This window comes from Sus scrofa, chromosome 11, assembly GCF_054392235.1.
Source record: "Sus scrofa isolate SSC_HxYL_T2T_F1_AM1 chromosome 11, Sscrofa_HxYL_maternal_Yorkshire_Landrace_v2.0, whole genome shotgun sequence".
NCBI lineage: Eukaryota > Metazoa > Chordata > Mammalia > Artiodactyla > Suidae > Sus > Sus scrofa.
This window is the reverse complement of record NC_139393.1, coordinates 70,862,501-70,884,343: the sequence shown is the minus strand read 5'-3', so window position 1 is coordinate 70,884,343 and position 21,843 is coordinate 70,862,501. Positions and strand designations below refer to the sequence as shown.

The following is a 21,843-nucleotide window of genomic DNA, read 5'->3' as shown; positions in this document are numbered from 1 at the left end:
TTTGCAGACGTGGCTCAGATCCTACATTGTTGTAGCTGTGGTGTAGGCTGGCAGCTACAGCTCTGATTTGACTCCTAGCCTGGGAACTTCCATATGTCAGGGGTGTGGCCCTAAAAAGACCAAAAAAAAAAAAAAAAAAAAAGAAAGAAAGAAAAGGAAAGAAAAATTTGCTGGATTAATAAAGGAATGATTACTTCAACTATGCCATTTAGGATCTTGGAATTTCACAGCAGGAGGAATACCCTTAAAGATGACCAAATCCAATCCTTTTATTTTATGAGTAAGAAGTTTAATAGTTTATCTTAGAAAAGTCATATAGTTCCTCATAGTTATAAAGTGTTTTAAGCATAATGAATAAATAAATGAGTGAAGAAATAATGGCAGAGGCAGATCTAGAATTTACCTCTAATTTTGAAATATTATCCTAGGAGATTCTGTGTAATTCCGTGGACATTGATAAATTACACTGGCACTAAAGACATAATTGCATCTACTAATAATTTGAGTTTGTGTAGTTTTTATAAATTATATGTCAGCTTTTCACAGATAAACATTCCTTCTTAAGTTAATTCTCAATGTATTCACTCATAATATTTTTAACTTTGAAGCAGAATTTCTTGTCTCATGTGATAAGGTCTGTATTTGCTCTCTGCATTTTCTATGTCAAGAGAATAGTGCTCTCTCTTACTATTTATTTATTTATTTTATTTTATTTTTTTTGTCTTTTTAGGGCCACCTCCATGGTATATGGAGGTTCCCAAGCTAGACGTTGAATGGGAACTACAGCTGACAGCCTACTCCACACTCAGAGCAACTTGGGATGAGCCGCATCTGTGACATACACCACAGCTCACAGCAACACGAGATCCTTAACCTACTGAGCAAGGCCAGGGGTCAAACCTTTGTCCTCAGGGATGCTAGTCAGATGTGTTTCCACCGAGCCACGACAGGAACTCCTCTCTTACTTGTTATTTGTCTAATAACATCTCCCTCCATGTTAATAAAAAATTCCTGAATAATCCACACAATAGTGGTGATAGATTTATACACATATAACACCCTCTCTTAACCCCAAATGGCAATTAATTTAATTTAAGGAATTAAAATGCTAAACTAAAAAATAGTCTCATAGTGCAGATGAAGGTAGTTAAGGAATAGGGAAACAAAAAGACATAAGACATACAGAAAATAAAAGTAAATTGGCAGGCATAAATTCAAGTACATCAATAACAGCATTAAATTCTAATTGGTTAAATGACCTAAACAAATGGCGGAGATTGGAGTTCTCTCATGGCACAGTGACTTAAGGATCTGGCATTGTCACTGCAGTGGCTCTGTACACTGCTGTGGCGTGGGTTTAATCCCTGGCCTGGAAAGTTCCCATGCCACAGGTGCGGCCAAAAAACAAAACAAAACAAAATGCAGTGATTGTTAGACTGGGTTTTAAAAAAAAAAAAAAAAAAAAAAAAAACAGAAACAAAAAAAAAGTATGTGCTGTATTTAGGAGATACACTTTAGATCCAAACATTCAAATAGGAAAAAAGTTAAAAGGATTGAAACAGATATATTCTGCAAACAGCAACCATAAGAAAACTGGAGTGGCTAAATTAATACAGACAAAATATACTTTAAAAATGTCGATAGAAATATAAATAGATATATAATGATAAGAGTCAATAAATCAGGAAGATAGAATAATTATAAATATGTATGTACCTAACAAGCCCAAAATACATAAAGCAAAAACTCATGAAATTGAAGGAAGAGATAAACAACCCAACAATAATATCTGGAAATTTCAATACCCCACTTTCAGTAATGGATAGAACAACTAAAAGATCAGGAAATATAAAATTTGAACAACACTATAAACTAATTAGACCAAATAGGCATCTATAAAACACTTCACTCAGAAATAGCAGAGTATACATTGTTTTCCAGTGCAAATGGAATATTCTCTAAGATACCATATGTTAGATCATGAAACGATCAAAAATAAATTTTAAAGGATTGAAATTATGCAAAGTATTCAAATCAAATCAAATCTATAATGGTAAACCATTTCATATCACCTAGGGTGACTACAACTAAAACGACAGATAATAATAATATTGACCAGAATGTGGAAAAATTGGAACTCTCATATTCTACTAATAGGAATGTACAATGATACAATTACTTTGGAAAATAGCTAGACAGTTATTATTATTATCATTCTGCAGAAGCATTCATCAAAAGGTTAAACACAGAGCTACCATACGACCAGCAAGTCCAACTGACTAACAGATAAGTAAAATATGGTGCATTTATACAATGGAATTTTTCAACAATAAAACTGAATAAGCCATTGCTACATGCTACAACACAGATAAACCTTGAAAACATTGTGCTAAGTGAAAGAAGCCTCTCATATTAAATTATTATATTTATATGAAATGTCCAGAATTGTCAAATCTACAGAGAAAGAAAGGAGATTAGTTGTTGCCTAGAGCTGAGTGGAGCTGAAGCAGCTAGGGAATAAGGGCATGATCCCTAATAAATATATGGTTTCTGGAGTTCCTGTGTGGCTCACCAGGTTAAGAACCTGACATAGTGTCCATGCGGATGTGGGTGAAGATGCAGGTTCGATCCCTGGCCTCACTCAGTGGGTTAAAGATCCGGTGTTGCTACAAGCTGCGGTGTAGGTCACAGATGTGATTCAGATCTGGTGCTGCTGTGGCTGTGGTGTAGGCCAGCAGCTGCAGCTCTGATTCAACTCCTAGCCTGGGAACTTCCATATGCTGCAGGTGTGGCCCTAAAAAGGAAAAAAAAAATTTATATATATATATACATATATATATATTTTTATATAAATATGGATATATTTTATATCTATAAATATATATATGGTTTCTTTTTGTAATGATAAAATTGACTGCTGTAATGGTTGCACAACTTTGAACACACTAAAACTGGTTGACTTGTATATCTCAAATGGGTGAACTGCCTGGTATGTAGATTATATCTTAATAAAGAAGTTATTATATTAAAATGGATTAAAGACGTAAGTGTAAGACCAGATACTATAATAAAACTCCTAGAAGAAAACATAGGCTGAACACTCTGACATGAATCACAGCAATATTTTTTTGGATGCAACGCTAAAGTAAAGGAAATAAAAGGAAAAATAAACAAATGAGACCTAATTAAGGGACACAGCAAAGGAAATCATTGACAAAATGTAAGAACAACCTATGGAATGGGAGGAAATATTTGCAAGTGATATGACACATACAGGATTAATACCCAATGTATATAAACAGTTCATACAACTCAACATCCAAAAAAAAAAAATTTAAAAATTGGGCAAAAGATGAAAGGACAACCTTCAGATTGGGAGGAAATATTTGCAAACGATGCAACCAACAAGGGCTTAATTTCCAAAATATACAAACAGCTCATACAACTCAATAACAAAAAAAAATTTAAAAAATGGGGGAGTTCCCATCGTGGTTCAGTGGTTAATGAATCCGACTAGGAACCATGAGGTTGCAGGTTCGATCCCTGGCCTTGCTCAGTGGGTTAAGGATCTGGCATTGCTGTGAACTGTGGTGTAGGTCGCAGACGCGGCTCGAATCCCGCCTTGCTGTGGCTCTGGTGTAGGCCGGTGGCCACAGCAAAAATTAGACCCCTAGCCTGGGAACCTCCATATGCTGTGGGAGCGGCCCTAGAAAAGGCAAAAAGACAAAAAAAAAAAAAAAAAAAAAAAAAGGGAAGACGACCTAAATAGACACCTCTCCAAAGAAAACAAGCAGACATAGAAAACAAACTTATGGTTACCAAAGGGGAAAAAGTGTGTGGAAGGATAAATTAGGAGTATGGGATTAGCAGATACAAATCACTGTACCTAAAATAGATAAACAAGTTCCTACTGTACAGCACAGGGAACTATATTCAATATCCTGTAATAAGGGAAAGAATATGAAAAATAATACATACATATACCTGTGTAACTGAATCACGTTGTTGTACAGCAGAAACTAACACAACATTGTAAATAAACTATATTTCAATTTTAAAAAATGGGCAGCAGAACTGACGAGACATTTTTCCAAAGGGGAAATGCAGATGGCCAGCATGCACATGAAAAGGTGCCCAGGACAGCCAATCATCGGGGGAATGCGAATCAGAACCACAATGAGATATCACTTCGCACCTGTCGGAATAGCTGTCATCAAGAAGTACACAAACAACAGATACTGGCAATAATGCGAAGAAAAGGAGATGCTCCTGCCCTGTTGGCAGGAATGTGACGTGGTGCAGCCGCCGTGGGAAAGGGTACGGAGGTTTCTCGAAAAACGAAAAATAGAATTACCATATGACCCAGCAATTCCACTCCTGGGTATACACGCAAAAAAACGAAAATACCAGTTAGAAAATGTACGCACACCCCGGTGTTCACAGCAGCATGATTTACAATTGCCAAGATATGGAAGCAACCTAAGTGCCTATCAACAGATGAGTGGATAAAAAATATACACATACACATATCACAATGATATACTACTCAGCCACAGTAAAATAAAATTTTGCCATTTTTACCAAAGTATGGACTTCAAAGGCATTATGTCATCATGTCAAGTGAAATAAGTCAGAGAAAGACACTATACTATATGATACGATAGTATATGATATCACATATGATATCACATATTTGGAATCTATATGATTCCATATTATATGATACTATATGATATCACTTATATTTGGAGTCTAAAAAAATACAACAAACTAGTGAATACAACAAAAAAAGAAGCAGACTCACAGATACGGAGAACAAACTGGTTGGGACCAGTGGGGCAAGGGAAGAAGGAGGGGCAAGATAGGGGTAGTGGAGTAAAAGGTGCAAACTATTAGGTATAAAATAAGCTACAAGGATATGCTGCACAGTATGCAGAATATAGCTAATATTTTATAATAGCTATAAGTGGAGTATAACCTTTAAAAATTGTGAGTCACTATATTGTACACCTGTCAGTTATACAATCTTGTACAGCAACCATACTCAAATTTGTTTTAAAGTTATTAAAAAATAACACACTTCGGAGTTCCCATCGTGGATCGGGGGTAATGAACCCTAGCATCCATGAGGAAGCGGGTTCAATCCCTGGCCTTGCTCGGTGGGTTAAGGATCCAGCGTTGCCTCAAGCTGTGGGGTAGGTTGAAGACGAGGCTCAGATCCTGCGTTGCTGTGGCTATAGCAGTAGGCCGCTAGCTACAGCTTCGTTCGACCCCTATGCCTCAGGTGCAGCCCTAAAAAGCAAATAACAACAACAACAACAACAACAACAACAAACTTGACACAGTCCTTCACTTTGATAGATGACTGAGTTGTGGAGCCAGAGACAAAGAAAAGTGTGGAGAATCAGCGGTCATGGAGCAGAAAGAGTAAACAAGCCTTATAGATGTGCCTTAAACTGCAAAACAAACATCCTGTGGGGGAAAGTAGTATAAGCCGTTCTAGCCACCTCAGCCTCTAGAGATTTCTCCTTGCCAGACTTAATGTGGGGCCGTCTTCTCTTACGACCCCCGGGGAACCAGACCCTGCTCCGACTCGCCTCCTGATTTGGCCCGTTAACAGATATTCTATCTGTGCGGCCTCAATTCAGTCTAATCATCACCATAACCTTATGGTTAGTTAAGACAGGCATTATTATTTTCTTTCTTCTTCCTTTTTTTTGTCTCTTGTCTTTTTAGGGCCGCACTTGCGGCATTTGGAGGTTCCCAGGCTAGGGGTCAAATCGGAGCTGTAGCCACAGCCACAGCAATGCCAAATCTGAGCCGCATCTGCCACCTACACCACAGCTCACCGCCACGCCAGATCCTTAACCCACTGAGTGAGGCCAGGGATTGAACTCACAACCTCATGGTTCCTAGTGGGATTCGTTTCCACTGTGCCACGACAGGAACTCCTTATTTTCATTTTACAGGTGAAAAGACCGAGGCCCCAAGAACTAGCAACCAGTACAAAGCCAACATGGAACTCGAACGTTGGACTCCCAGTTTAGCATTCCTTATGCTGTGCTGCTCCTACCTGCCTCTTAAATACATATTGCTTATTCTCTGATAGTGTCCTATTCAGAGTGTTTATAATTAAAAACTCATTAATTGCCGTATGTATTTTAATTGATGGGCTCTGCTGATGTCAGAAACCACAAAACCACTGATTCATCAGATTGAGTAGGAGTTCAGTCAGCTATGGAATTTATTAATCCATCGCTGCAGACATTACTAATATTTTCCTTAAGCAACATATCCCTGAAAAGAGATGAAAGCAGAAGATCATGGCTAAAGTAAAGGGAGCAGAACCCCACCGAAGAAATATCATGAAGTGTATTGTTTGATGTTGATTTTTTTGGTAAAGCTTTTGTGTCCCGTAGCGATGTTTTCTGTTTCTACTTAAAAAAATCACTGTTAGATATGTCATTGGCTCTCACTAAATATTATTTTTTCAGTCCAATGAAGAGAATTTTTCATATATATTTCAAAATAATAAAATTAGAAATTGAATTTAAAAAGAAAAAAGAAATATAATCCTGAACATAACCTCTATGTTTAGAGACTCTAGAATCTTCCCGACACTGGAAAAATATTATGAAGGAATACAGAATATTCAAATTCTATGTGTTCATCTTTTTTGTTAATATAGTCTAACACCCTAGATTTAAAGTATTGGGTTTTTTTTTTTTTTTTTTTTTTTGGCTTTTTAGGGCCACACCTGAGGCATATGGAGGTTCCCAGGCTAGGGGGTCAAATCGGAGCTACAGCCACCAGCCTACACCACAGCTACAGCAACGTGGGATCCGAGCTGTGTCTGCGACCTACACACAGCTCATGGCAACACCAGGTCCTTAACCCCACTAATCGAGGCTAGGGATAGAACCCACAACCTCGTGGTTACTAGTCAGATTTGTTTCCGCTGCCCACAACAGGAACTCCTGAGGTATTAATTTTTAAAAGGATTTCCTGTAAACTATAATGATCCTAGTGAAAAATGACATATGGGCCATAGCCAAGTTGGTCTCTCTCCTTGCAGAAAGCAAATGGTTTATGCCTGACTGGCTAATCCCAGAAAATCTGGAAGAGAAAACATTTTCATCTAGGCAGTGACTGAGAAAAGGCTATTTTTTTTTTTTTTTCAGGATTGAACATTAAGGTCCATTACTGGGAACCAGAAGAGATTACAACAGAGAGGTCCCAGCTATGCATAGGGGCTCCTAGCTCCTCCCTCCTCCTCCCCTGAAAGCTGTCTTTAAGTTCATCAGGGTTAGGCCAGAGCTGCCACCTATGGAATGTCTCCAGCTGTTGAGCCATTCCCTTTGCACCAAGAAAAAGTCTTCCCCTGCAGGCTTCCTCCTTTACCTGATGTATTAAATCTAGCTTCTCTGGCTTAGAAGGAACTAAGAACTCTTCAACAGAATCCACTTGTAAAGTAGTAAATTGGTTTGTTTAGTTAAATCATTGTACCTCTGGACTTTGACATCCGGATGAAGGCTGTCCTGGTTATCCATTGCTGCATGCAAATTATTCCAAAACTAAGCTTAATACCAGTATTTTATTCTATCTCGTGATATTGTAGGTCAGATATTGGGGCAGGGCTCAGCTGGGCGATTCTTCTGGTAGGACAAAGATTGTTTGGTGGTGTGCTGCCGCTGGATGAACTGGTCTGGAGGATCCAAGACAGTGTCCCTCTTGTATCTGGCCCCTTGGCAGGGACAGCCAGAAGGTCTGAACAGACTGGAACTGACTATCACCGAGTATCTCTAAATAAGCGGTCTCAGACTAGTGAGGATTTTCACAAGGCAGCTCAGGGCTCTAAGAAAGCAAGCAACCCTGGGGGAGCTGCAAGTCTTCTTAAAACCAAGACTCAGAGGTCCCAGAATGACACTTTTGCTGTGTCCTCTTGTTAAAACAAGTTGCTAAGGTAAGCCTAGGTTCATAGGGCAAGGTATCAGACTTTACTACTTAATGAAGGAGTAACAAGGATTTTTTTTTTTCTTTCGCTTTTAAGGCAGCAGCCGTGGCATATGGAAGTTCCAAGGAGAGGGGTCAAATCAGAGCTGCAGCTGCCAGCCATGGCCACAGCCACAGCAACGCCAGATCCAAGCTGTGTCTGCAACCTATACAACAGCTCACGGATTCTTAACCCACTGTGCAAGGCCAGGGATCAAACCCACATCCTCATGGATACTAGTTGGGTTTGTAACGTGCTGAGCCCTGATGGGACCTCCCATGAAGGAGTAACAAAGAATTTGCTTCAATTTTTAATCTAGCATAAAGTCTGTAGCCATTGAGCACAGGTTTCTGGAAGCAGTCAATTAAATTTCTATAGTAACACAAAATTAATTCTCAGCCTGTCATCCCAACTCCTTATAGACTTAATTGGAATAGTTCTTAAAAAGTAGTGCAGTATGAATGCTCACAGTAGCTTTCTTCACCTACCTCTACACAAAGTCTTCTTAGAGTTCCCTGGTGGCTCAGTGGGTTAAGGGTCCTGTGTTGTCCCTGTTGTGGCTCGGGTTCAATCCCCTGATCCTGGAACTTCCACACACCCCGGGTGCTGCTGGAAAAAAAAAAAAAAAATGTCGTCTCATTTCCAGCACTACTGTAGACTTCATTAAGATTAATTAATTAAGATTTGCTTAATAAGCCTGTACCTGAATCATGCAGTTAAATCCTCAGTCCCTCCTTGGCTGTGCATACATAGACTTAGAACATGGGGCTGATTCATTCATTCAACAATTTATTGAGGACCTATTCAATGTCAGGAGTCTTGCTGGGTGCTGAGGTATCAAAATCAAATAATACATGGTCTTTGACCTTGGGATGTTTAAAGTTAGGGAAGGAAACACACAATGAGTTAATAGTTGCAACCAAGAGGTACTAACCCTAGAATAATTATTGGCCCAAGGTATGGAGAAGCATAAGGACCGAATGCAGTCAGTTAGTCTCTTGGTAGTATGTTAAAGAAAAAGCAACCTCGAATTATTATTAATGAATCCATCAGATAATATTTTCTTGTCAAGTTGTTGCCAACCTCTTCATACCCTCCCATGTGTTGAATAGCAGAGGCAGAGTTTTATTAAAAAGCAAGCCCTGCGATACAATGAAAGCCCCCCTTTTGCCTCAAGTAAATAAATAAAGACAAATTTTTATCAAACCCAGGGCTTTGTTTGACAGCAATGGATGTATTTGCTAGCAGCCAAAGTACATGCGTAAATGTCAAAGACTGTTTTTAAAGTGCATTGAAAGGCAGCTCTGCAGGCATGCCCATGACCGTAGCATCTGGCCACTCCTGACAACGGCCTGGAATGTGAAATTGGTGGCTGATAATGGACAAAAGGACACGTCAACTAGGAAGTTAGTGTATAGAAACACTTTGGTGCACAAACAAAGCATTAAAATACAATTCGGCTCTACAAATACCAGGGGGGCGATAAGTCCACTGAGGTCATGAGTCAACTTTTCAGGCAGCTGGAATGATTAGATGCCAATCGCTATCAGACCAGCCACCATTCCTTCTGCTTCTGATTCCTACCTTGTGCTCTCTTGTTCCATTTTATGCTCTCAAGTCACAAAAATTAGAACGAATTATGACATGTGCTTGTTCGTGGGTTATTTTACTCTGCCTCCAAAGAAAGGGACATTATGCTGCTGGGTCATGCAAATGACCTCATTGAGGCATGGACTACGTGGTGTTGCTGGGGGGCTTGGCCTGTCCTCAACACACCGAGCCCTAAGGCTGGCCCGAGTAGTCACCCTCCCCATAGATGGTGCGGGAAACTGGCCCCACTTACCCAGCCTCTACTGGTGCAGAAGCCTATAGTTCCTACTGCCAGGAATGCAAGACAGCCCAATAGCATAAAAACAGTTGCGGCAAAAAGTCTAGCATGATAACCAGGTAAGTGGTGAGCAACTACATGCGGCAGAACCCTCTCCGAGTCTGATTGAGGAATGAAGGACAGAGAAATTTATACCAATGGAGTGATTCCTCCAGGTGCAGGGCTCATGGCCCCAACCACGTGGAGTTTCTATTCTAGAAATGACGACTGGATGGTTTGGTTTGTCAAGTAACTATCCAAACTAAGAAAAGCATAACCAAGCAGAATTCCATGAAAACGGGTAGATGTGTGTGATTGGGTAGCAGTGGTACCAGCATTGAACTAGATCATTAGCAGCCCCAAACTCTGGAAAGAGTTTAGTGACTTCCCTCCCACTATGCCACACATTCGTCAGGAAAAAAAAAATCATGACTTCTTGATCAATAATGAACCCAAGAGTCAAAACAGTACAGAAAGGCAAAATAAGAAATAGGATGTATGAGACCTGGAAAGGAAGAAAGAAAACTCTCAATATTCACAGATGTTATGATTCCGTATGTATAAAATCTAAAAGAAACTACAAATACATTATTTGAATTAAAAGCGGTTTCACAAGGTTGCCACTCGTGAAGTCAATATACAAAAATTAATGCTATTTCTCTATACCAGCAACAGTCAGAAAATACAATTATTTTGAAGACAGTCTCTTTTCAAAATATATATCATCTTAAAAACATACTATTTACATTGTTACAAAAATAATGTTTTAAAACCCAAGAATAATAGATGAGTAATCATTCTACCAGATATTACTCAGAGAAATTAAACAATGACAAAATTAACCAAGAGATACTAAGCTCATGAGTTAGAAGTGCTAAAATTGTAAAGATGGTGTTCCCACTGTGGTGCAGTGGCTTAAGGATTCAGCATTGCCACAGCTGTGGCATAGGTTGCAGCTGCAGCTGGGATGTGATCCCTGGCCCCAGAATTACCATGTGCCATGGGTGAGGTAAAAAAACAAAAAAGAGTAAAGATGTCAATTCTCCTTAAATCCATCCAGAGATTCATAACAATATTAATTACTGGAGTTCCTGTTGTGGCAGTGGAAACAAATCCGCCTAGGAACCATGAGGTTGCAGGTTCGATCCCTGGCCTCACTCAATGGGTTAAGGATCCAGCGTTGCCATGATCTGTGGTGTAGGTTGCAGACATGGCTCAGACCCCACATTGCTGTGGCTTGTGGCATAGAGGGCAGCTGTCGCTCTGGTTGGACCCCTAGCCTCGGAACCTCCAAATGCCATTGGTGCAGCCTTTTAACAAAAACAAATGATGCAGCCAAAAACAAACAAAAATATTAATTATAAGGCTTTTAAAAAATATTTGGGCTTTAGTAAATTTTAAAAGTTCTCATCACAAGAAAAAAATGTATAACTCTATGTGGTAACACATGTTAACCAGACTTCCTATGGTGATCATTTCACAATATATACAAATAAAAAATCATTATGTTTTCACTTGAAATGAATATAAAGTTAGATGTCAATATACCTCAATTTAAATTTTTTAAATAAAAGGTTGAAAATATTTGGGTTTTTAAAGAATATTTGGAACCTGACAATCTGTTCTAAAATTTGAATGGAAATGCAAAGGCCAAGAACAGCCATAATACCATTGACTTAGAAGAAAATAAGAGTCCTTGCTTTGTCAGAGTTGGGATCGTGCAATATTAGTGCCCAAATAGAAAAACTGGAAAATATGAAGCGACATAGAGAGCTCAGAAACCAACATCATGTGGCAAAGAGAGCATTAGTGAGCAGTATGAAAAGGCAGTCTTTACAGTGAATGGCTCTAGAAAGTTAAGTGTCCATATGGAAAGAAAGCAAGCCCTTACACTATACACAAAAAATCAATTTCAGATGGATTCTACAAATGGAGAAATAGCTCCTATCAGACCAAACATCCCTTAGATAATAACCATAAACTTTGGACAAAATATATTTTAAAAAAAAGTCTCTGAATGCCTGCAGAAAAATAAAAAGCAGTCAGAAACACAAGGGGACACATACGGAAAAAGAGTGTCATAGTGGGTGAGTTTCCCATTTTTACATTTTTTCCTTGTAAAATGCCTTGCACATATACAACGGTAGACATGAACCAAAGTGCTGAGAGCAGCCAGTAATCACACTTAAAAAAGGGAAACAACCCACCATGTCTTCAGTAGGAAAGTATAAGCAAATACACCGTGGTGTATTTGCACAATTAAATCTCAGACAGCAGATAAACAACTCAGTAACCCTGAATCCAAACAACGCAAATGAAAAAAGTTCATCAATAAAGATCACACACAAAAGTTTTCACGTTTAACAACGTTTAAGACAAATGAAAAGAAAAACCTACCTTTAAAGGAGACATAGAGATGAATTTTTTAAATACATAGCTGAATCTTTAAAAATCGAAGGAATTGAAAATGGTTACACTGGGCTAGGGGAGGTAAGTATACGGTTTGGGGAGATGATTTGGTTCCATATAGATTTACCGGCAGATTTTCTTCGGGATGGTGGCTTCATACATAGATATTTGTTACATGATTAAATAACTAAATAAGCACTTGGATTTTTACAAAAGAAAGCTAGAAAGAGAGGGATGAGGAAGGAAAAGAAAGAGGGAAGGAGAGAAGGTGGGTTGGACAACCAGGGTTGGAGGAATATACAGACTGAGATTAGATATCATTGTTATAAGGGTCCCTTTTAGCAGCCCTCGGCTATCAGAGAAAGGGTAGAGATTAGGTTCACTGGGTGCTGGCAACTGTTCAGTGTTTGCAGGGGGAAGCCCAGGAGTGAGGGACAAGGAGCTGTAACCGAGATCAAATCCATGCTGACAACCAGAGGAGCCAGGACTGGACTTTGGGGTGCTGTTGCTGCGGGTTTGGAACGCGTTACTGGAGAGATTACAACGGGCACTCCCTTTCAGAGGGAGCACGGCACTGAGTGAGTCACAGAAGGCTTTGAGGAAGTGGGTGGAATTGAGACTCTGAGCCAGGAAGGGGCTGAGCCTCCAACTGGGACTCAGAGTGGTGGCCAAGAGCTTGGGCTTCATTCAAACCCCATTGCTTCCACTTATGCTTGTGCGACTTTGGGCGAGTCACTTATTCATCAGCCCTAAGACTCACCCCCCCAACTGCAAACAGAGCTCTTACCTCACCGAGTTTTCCTGAAAGTTAAAGAAGACAGAGTATGTAATAGGAATGGTCACTCAATAAATGACCATTATAATCAAACTGCTCAGCAAAGCAGACTCATTCTTAGTTAGGAAACTAAATCTGGGAGGGAATAACGCACAGGACAGGGTGACCTGGAAGCGGGAAGTAAAGCAGGACAGCCAGGGAGAGTGACTTTGTAAAGCCAGAAACATGGCTTCTCCACCACTCTGCTGGAATAATGAAGCGATACTCCCCTCTCAGATCTGCCCTTTCTCAAAATCAACCAGAGCATGCACCAGCATGAAATGTACTGGTAACCCCACCACACCAGCACCCAGTCTCCTCATTTGAAAACTATGGGGTTAGAAGGATTTTTCATTACAGGAGCCCCATGACTGCTGACGGTCCAACCTTCCACGTTCATTTCTGGTTTTGTTCACAGCCGGCTCTTTCCCACTTACAAAAAAAAAAAGCACTTCTCCTTAGAGAAAAGTCCACGTCCCCTCTCGCCGCCCCACTGCTGTTATGGGATTCTCAGGATTAGAGTTGAGTATTCTGCGAAGTTGTGTGTCTTGGATTATTTGTCTTCTTTTCCTTAGGTGCTTTTTTTTGGAGGGGGGAGATCAGGGTGAGAGGGAGCTGTTTTTTATTTTGTATTTCTTGCTTCTCAGCTGGGTAAAGCTCTTTCTGAAAATGCCAACCTGCGTGAGCAGTGCTCAGGAGGAATGAAGAAGGGCGGTCTCATAATTGATCTGCAGAGTCCCAGTTTCCCAGTCTGGCAGGAGCAGTGAGAATAAAGGGACAGAAATCTCAAAAGGATGAAATTGTAGTAGTAACCGCTCAAGGGCCACTCTTGCAGCCATTCACTCTAACCATGACTGCTTGACTTCAGTCCTCATCTCTGGGCTTTATGTGGACCCTGTGCTGGGGATTTTTTCCCCCCTTATGGGGGCTGCTGGTGGTGGGGCTGCTAGAAGTACAACTAGGGAACTAGATAAAGAGGATCAGGGAACTGTGGCAAAAGCTTGAAATTGGCTTTTGTCAGTTTGGTCATTTCCTCCTTAACAGGACAAACAGGCTCTATGACTTTTCTATGCAGGTTCGAAAGCTTATGGATTCTTTCCTTGCCCTTGCTTAAGACCAGAAGTGCAAAGTTCTCTGACTACAGTGTCTGCTCCCAATGCTCCAGTGCAATGACGTGGCCTCTGCCCTTTGAAAGCATTATCTTTACTACCTGGTTACCTCTCAGGACTCCGACTAGTTTGCTTCCTTTGCAGTGGTTTACTGCCTCCATGGTTCTAGAAAAATGTGACAGTGAGCCATCTGGGTGATACTCCAGTGAGGGAGTAGACATGGGATGGATGGATGGATGGATGGATGGATGGATGGATGGATGGATGGGATGGGATGGATGGAGGAAAGAGATTTAGTTCACGCTGATCCCTTGTCTTCCATTGGGATCCAAATAGTCTTCCCTCTTTTATGGAAGAGGAAGAGGAAGAAAGCCAGTCTGTCTGGTGTTGCTAAGATATTTTAACTCCCCAAACACCTCATTGCTGCCTCCTAGTGAAAGTTTTAGAATTGAACAAAGACCTTTTGCAGAGAGGACCTAGAGAGGAAAAGAAGAAACTGAATTGACCCGACCCCCAAACTTTTCCTGACAGAGTGTCTGCCCCTCTATTTCTGACTAGATGTATTTGTGATCACGGGTCTTCCTGGGGCCACAAGGCAAGTACAGAGCCCACACAGACCCCAGGGATAGAGGCCCCTGTTCTTTGGGTGCCTGCGATCAAGAGCTGGCAAGGGAGAGCCCAGAAACGTCCAATTCTCTTTCAATTTGTTTTTCCTTCACTATTCACTAACACAGATGACTCTCTTTCCTACGTCTTGGTATTTTTTCATTTTTAGGTCAAAATGTACAAAAACAAAAATATTCTGCCAATTCAAACGTAAGATCTGTGGATATTAAAAGTGAACTTTCATTTTTGGTACATAGGAAAGAGAATGGCAAGAAAGATTACTGGGTGAAAACTCAACCAGATTCAGGCAAAAGATGCGAAGGTTGGGGGTAGTGATAGCAGTGTTTGCTGCCTTCCCTTCATGCAGGGCTCACTGGGAAGGCCTTGCCTTGGAAAGGAAGACTGTAGGCCAAGAATATTGATCTGCTAAAAACCAAAACTGAAAGCCAAATCTCTCCTATTTTGAAATGCTGAAATTGTATTTGGTGAATAACAAACAAGCGCATAAATAGCCATTTTTCTCCCCTACAGTTCATCATTCTTGGACTTAGGAACTTTCAAATTTAATTCATTTAATATTGCCAAACAGGCAACACTGCACAATTTATAAAACTATAGCCCATGACACTTACGTATTTTATTTTTATACTATATTGCACATAAGAGCATACATGTCAATCATATATACAAACATTTCTTTTCCTGTTAATAATTCACTGCAATTGATTTTCAAACTTATATTTGAAAAGAATATAAAATAATTTAACTCACTCATACAAAATTTTTTTCTCAATTCTTATCCTTTCGTATATATCAAAATAATGTTCAGGATTAGACCCAACTTTATGCACGATGTTTAGTGAATAACTGTTTTCACATCTTGCATCCCCATACATATGTTCTTTGTATGACAGTGTATAATATTTTTGTCTCAAACCTATTATATAAGTTAGTAGGTTTAGGGCTCAGGGATGGTAATTTTGTAGTTTAACATCACAAAACAGTCTATTTAATATTCTAGTCTATGTAATTACACCTGCTAAGGTTTTAACATTGCTCCACCCAGAGTCTGAGCAACAGTTTCTTTTTAGAGCCTGTAAAGGGGTATGGTTCTACAGAAATCAGTCTAATTGTTTCAGCAATACAAGGGTATAACTGACACCAAGTAAACGTGTATAAATGTGGTATCCCAAGAAAGATACACATTTCCATACATTTCACTAATTTGCATTTCTATATGTCATTACAACAACTAAATTTAAAGCAACCACCACTATTATTAAAATGAACAATAAAACAAGCCTAACTCTGAAAGAAGCCTGATGGCCTAAAAACATTTTTTTTTAACTTCATAATTACAATCAGTGCTTTGTGTCTATATATGTGTCTGTGTATGAACTGAACATGAAGCCCAGAGAAGACCTAAAGAGTTAACTGATGCAAGAACTTCTGACTTGGACACCCCACATGACTAGGTCAAATCCAAACTGCCAAAGAAAGAAGGCAAGCAAGTTCTCCCTGAAGGGCAGGCCAACGTGTGAATTAAACCTCCGGAGTGACCATGTTATAAGGGTGCTGCAGCATACCAAGAAATGAGAAAAACCTGCAAACAAAATCATGTTGTTTGATTTTTGCATCATATCGATTATTTCAAAAACCTACTCTTACTAAAGAAAATTGTGCTGAACAGCATACAAATAATTCCATTATAGAGGGACCAGTACCTTTCACTTTTGTCTTTCAGAGAAACATTTTATTTACTTCTTACTGATTTTGAACTCCTTCACCCTATTTAATTCATTTAAGTGAGATACTGTGAGTTAACCATACGGTAAAAAAAATCAGCATATGGATGGCTCTGACGACTAGAATGGAAACAAAACCAAATCTCAGAATTTTTAAGGAGCTGAATTGTCAGGCAAAGATGCCTACTCTCAGCCTGGGCAAGCTCCTTTTTGAAAGGGTTGCCAAGAGCACGCTCAGTCTCTCCTCTTATTTTTCACTCCACTACCTCTGACTGGGTGCATCACCAGTGTAAGAAAATTCAGGAGGCATCTGTTGCAAGTAACATCTGGGCTTCCAGGGAAAAGGAGCACTTTTTTCTTGCTAGAAAGTCTCCAACATATTCTAGGGTGCATCCCCTCTTCCTCCGAAGCTCGCGAGGCTCTCCTCCACGTGCGCGCCTCCTTCTTCCTGGCAGAGGATCCCAGAGCCGCGACCGATGTTGCTCGGGCCGGCCAGGGTAGCCGGGATGACACCAGAGGTTGCCGATGCCAAACAGTGCGCAAACTCCGCGGCGCGCTCCGGGCTCTCCACTCGTCTAAACCTGCCCTCAAGTGAAAAGGGGTGGGAGGAGGGGGGGGCGGAGGGGATCCTGTTTAATTCGTGGTCCTGGGGATGTGCGAGCGGGAGGAGGCACTGCTGGTCCCTCCTCCCCCTTGGAGTCCTGGGCTCCACCTCCTCCGCATGCCCCCAGATATACACACACTCAGCCGCGGCTGGACATGCACACCCAGCGCCGACTCCGGGCGCGTGCACCCGCAGGTAGCGACACTCACCTGCGCCCTTGCACAGAGCTCCTGCCAACTTGGGAGCAGCGGAGTGGCGACCTGGGCCGGGAAGGGGCCCACACTGCTGCGAAAGTGGGGGAAGCGGGAGCAGCCCCAGAGCGGACCTGCGAACTGAGGTGATGGCGCGTTTTCCTTAAATCCCCACCTCCTGTACCTCCGCCTACTAGCCTCTGCCCGGGAAAGCTAGGAGAGAGAGGCCCCGGGCGCGGCGCACACGCGGGTGCACGCTTGGAGGCAAGCGCGCCGAGAGGGGCGCGGCGGCGCCGGCGCAGGAAACTTGGGCGAAGTTAGTTGCAAGTGCCGGGCGGTGGCCGAGAGGAACCGGGAGAGGACGCGACCGGTGCCCGGCCCGCCGCGCTGAGCGGAGTCAGGGCCGCTCTCCAAGCCCGGCGCACCCGGGGAGTCCGAATCGGCTGACGCGCCAGGAGGGGTTTGGAGCGAGCGGAGCCGGCATGGCCCGGGGAACTGCAAGACGCGGCATCTCAGCGAGCAGAGCAGAGAGGATTTCCTTTGAGGCCCGGCGGTCCTAGGCTTGCTCAAGCCTCATCCAACCTCCTTCCCCGACCAGCAGCGGGAGAGAAAGACCCGCAAGGCAGGCGCTGGGGCGCGGACATCTCCCCTCCAAAAAACCCGAGCCGATTGGGGGGTTCCCATCAGCGCTCCCTGCCTGCCCCGAGTAAGGAAGACCGGCTGGTGCTGCTGTATTTGTATTTATATCCATTGCTGCGCTCTGCGTTCCCGTGGTGCGCCCGGACCCTCCTCCATCTCCCCCCTCTTCCTCCTCCGGGGCCACCTCCCCTCCTCCCCCACCCCCATCTGCTACTGTCAAATGAGAAAGTCATCGAGGAGAACCCAAACACTCCAGCCGCCGAGAGCCCCCTTTGGCACTTGGCAGCACGCGGCGGCTGACTCCTCGGCTCAACTTGGTGGAGCCTCCGCGACGCAACTTTCCGGGCTGCGGTGCGTTTAAGAAAGAAAAGACAGAGGAAGGGGAGAGCGCGGCCAGGCGGCGGCTACCTGCCGGGAGTTCGCGGGCGAACGCAACTGGAGAGGAAGGACAAAAAGAAAGCAAAGGGCAAACTGCGACCGTGGGGTGGGGGACACTGCCGAGAAAGTTATCGTGCCCCGGAGAGGAGGATTTTCCCGAGCGCTTGGCCGGAGACAGCAGGGAGGCCCGGGGCAAGGCGCGGTCCGGGGCTGGTCCCCCGGCCCCCTCCTCCCGGGCAGGAGCGACGCCAGGGTGCGAAGTGGGGCGCGGCGAGCGCGGCGGGCCAAACGGGTCCCCGCGGACAGCCAACATTGATTTCCTCCGGGCCGAGGGCGACGGCCCGGGCGGCGGTGGCGGGCTGCAGCCGCGGCACGGCGAGAGCATGTCCAAGCCGGTGGACCACGTCAAGCGGCCCATGAATGCCTTCATGGTGTGGTCGCGGGCTCAGCGGCGCAAGATGGCCCAGGAGAACCCCAAGATGCACAACTCGGAGATCAGCAAGCGCCTGGGCGCCGAGTGGAAGCTGCTCACCGAGTCAGAGAAGCGGCCGTTCATCGACGAGGCAAAGCGCCTGCGCGCCATGCACATGAAGGAGCACCCCGACTACAAGTACCGGCCGAGGCGCAAGCCCAAGACGCTGCTCAAAAAGGACAAGTTCGCCTTCCCGGTGCCCTACGGCCTGGGCGGCGTGGCCGACGCCGAGCACCCGGCGCTCAAGGCGGGCGCCGGGCTGCACGCGGGCGCGGGCGGTGGCCTGGTGCCCGAGTCGCTGCTCGCCAACCCCGAGAAGGCGGCCGCGGCCGCCGCCGCGGCTGCCGCGCGCGTCTTCTTCCCGCAGTCGGCCGCTGCCGCTGCCGCCGCCGCCGCCGCCGCCGCCGCCGGCAGCCCTTACTCTCTGCTCGACCTGGGCTCCAAGATGGCAGAGATCTCGTCGTCGTCGTCCGGCCTCCCGTACGCGTCGTCGCTGGGCTACCCGACCGCGGGTGCGGGCGCCTTCCACGGCGCGGCGGCCGCGGCTGCAGCGGCGGCCGCGGCCGCCGGGGGGCACACGCACTCGCACCCCAGCCCGGGCAACCCGGGCTACATGATCCCGTGCAACTGCAGCGCGTGGCCCAGCCCCGGGCTGCAGCCGCCGCTCGCCTACATCCTGCTGCCGGGCATGGGCAAGCCTCAGCTGGACCCCTACCCTGCGGCCTACGCCGCCGCGCTATGACCCCGCGGGGCCGCCTCGCGAGGACCGGTGTGCACACGTGTACATATGTATAGGTACGAGCTCTGAGGCCTCTCCGCGCGCCCTCCCGCGACGGGGGCCCAGGTTTGTATGTACATAAGATGTATAGGTGCCAGGCGGAGGCAGAGATGCCAGTCGGGGCGCGAGTGGCGGAGCGCGCGAGTGCGCGGGCGAGTGTGCGTGTGAATTCACAGGATCGTTTCAGACCCGCACTCCGGCAGACAACTTTAAAGAGGGCAGTTGTATCCGGCAGCAGTTGCTATTTGCGTTGCACTTGGGAACCTGTTGCGTTTGGGCCCACAGAGGTGGAGCAGTAACTTTTTGACTTGTCGGGCTTCCCAGTTTTCTTTGCTGGAAGTTTTGTTGTCGGTTTTGTTTTTGTTTCCCCTTATCTTTCTTTTACTGTTATCATTCTTTTCTCCTGGTCTGTGTTGCATGCACTCTGTTCAAATATTAGGTTTGAAATGGTTGGCACAAGGGAAACGCTGGTCTGTGTCGTCAGTTTCTCAGAGCGGAATGGCTCTGAGCGACCTTGCTCCCTATTTGTACTATTTGAACTTTGCAAATCTCTGTTCTTTCAAGCAGAACCCCCAGACCGGATCCATTCTTGAGCAGTGACCGGCTCGAATCTGGCCTTTTGTGTGTGAGATGATCACGGTTTCTTTTGTTTATCATACCATATGCAAATCAGAGCAAGAGCTCTTTCTCAAGAGCAAGAACTGCAGACAAGAAATATGTGTGCGATGAAAAGTTGTCAATTGGATTTTCGCCCTTAAAAAAAAAAAAACTGCTAGAAGTCTTCTTGAGTCCACTCACTTGGATTTTTGACACAGTTTACACAGAAGGGGAAAAGGCACGGTTCCTATTTTCCGCTTATGGCTGAGTTTCACCTTAAGGTTGTAAATGTGTATATGTCTGTGAAAGCATTAAGTCTGAAAATGTGTTATTTGCGTTGCCCTACATTTGAGTCGGTTTTAGACTCTCAAGCATTTTGAACAAATGTCAAAGTTAACTTTTAAAAATTGTGGGACTATTTCAGAACCGCAATTTTATCTAAGATTAAATCAGACTTTTTTGTCTGAGTGGTAATTATATATTTATTATTTAGCAAAACTGGGGGAAAAAAAAAAACAGGATTGTTTTGACAGATGTCTCGTTTCAGCTAGCATTTCTCCACCAACTCAAACCCTTTAAATGTGGTTTGGAAGTCCCTCCCTAACTAGCCTATTTTTTAGATCACCTGCAATTCATTTGCAAACTATGATAAAGCACATTTTAGAGAAAAGGACCTCATTTATAGCCTTTTTGGGTTTCTTTTTAAATGTATATATTTTGACTAATGTTTGTGAATGAAGTTGGCTAACATGTATTTAGTTTCATTTTGGCTTTATGTAATATAAAGTTTTTAAAACTTTAAGTATTGGTTTTAACCTTTATGTGTAAATGGTTTTCTTGTGTGATCTTCTAATTTAATATTAGACGTCTAAACTATATCTGTAAATTAGAATCCGACTATCACTCTGTTCATTTTTTTTGAACAAAGAGTTTAAATAAAGCCTGAACCAGGGAAAAGAGAAAATCCTTTATTTCTTGTTGAGTTCCTAACAAGATTTTTATCTGAATTGCCCTTACGTGCCTGGTCCAGGTGAAGTGTAAGGTATCCTGCAAAGGCACCCTTTGTTTCTCTTTTGAATAGATTTACTAGGAAATCTAAATCAAGCCATTGTTATTCAGAGCCAAAAACCTGATTTATCACATTTTTAATCGTGAATAGGAAAGAAGATAAAAAAAAAAACCAAGTAGTTGTATTATCTTGGGGGGAAAAAAGGCATATTCATGAACCAGTAGAACAGAGCCCATTGAAAACATTCAGACCGTTCAAAGCATCTCACTAGTTTCCAGTAACATTTTAAGAGGGGAAAGTTGCCTGACCACTTTATCTTGTGAGTAGGAAAGCCTCACCACTTAAATCAGTGTAATTTGTTCATAGATCTTTGGCCAATTCCTTCGTTCCACCTTAAGATTTTATTTGTAAGGATAATCACTGCTAATGACATTGTATAACTTTTGGCCTCTTTAAGGCTTTATTCTGTCATGCTAATGACATTAAAATAGAAATATAACCAATTCTAATGGAGAGGGTTGAATTTCCAAGGCTAGACAAGTTGACACTAGAGAAATGTTTGAAATTATAAAGGAGTTTAATGTTAGAAGAGAAATTATAGGGCACCAGGAAGAATATCAGAGGAAAAAAAA

At 43.2% G+C, this 21,843-nt stretch overlaps 2 protein-coding genes across 7 annotated transcripts in view; one reads left to right on the top strand and one right to left on the bottom strand.

Annotated features, from left to right (window-relative positions):
- Positions 1 to 21,843, bottom strand: part of GPR180 (G protein-coupled receptor 180) — a 290,476-nt gene that overhangs the window by 161,994 nt on the left and 106,639 nt on the right. Inside the window, exon 12 of one of the 4 annotated variants that reach the window (XR_014819695.1) lies at positions 15,421 to 17,124. The exons of the other annotated variants lie outside the window; for them this stretch is intronic. The gene's annotated coding sequence lies outside the window, so the exon portion shown is untranslated. Of the gene's footprint in view, positions 1 to 15,420; positions 17,125 to 21,843 lie in introns of those variants that run through there. 4 annotated transcript variants of the gene reach the window in all.
- The window catches only part of SOX21 (SRY-box transcription factor 21), a 12,828-nt gene continuing 9,579 nt past the window's right edge, over positions 18,595 to 21,843 (top strand). For all 3 annotated transcript variants that reach the window (XM_084982090.1, XM_084982089.1, XM_084982088.1), the window contains exon 1: positions 18,595 to 19,622. In XM_084982090.1, the coding sequence (XP_084838216.1) occupies positions 18,739 to 19,569 (831 nt within the window). In that variant the 5' untranslated portion in view covers positions 18,595 to 18,738 and the 3' untranslated portion in view covers positions 19,570 to 19,622. The remainder of the gene's footprint in view (positions 19,623 to 21,843) is intronic.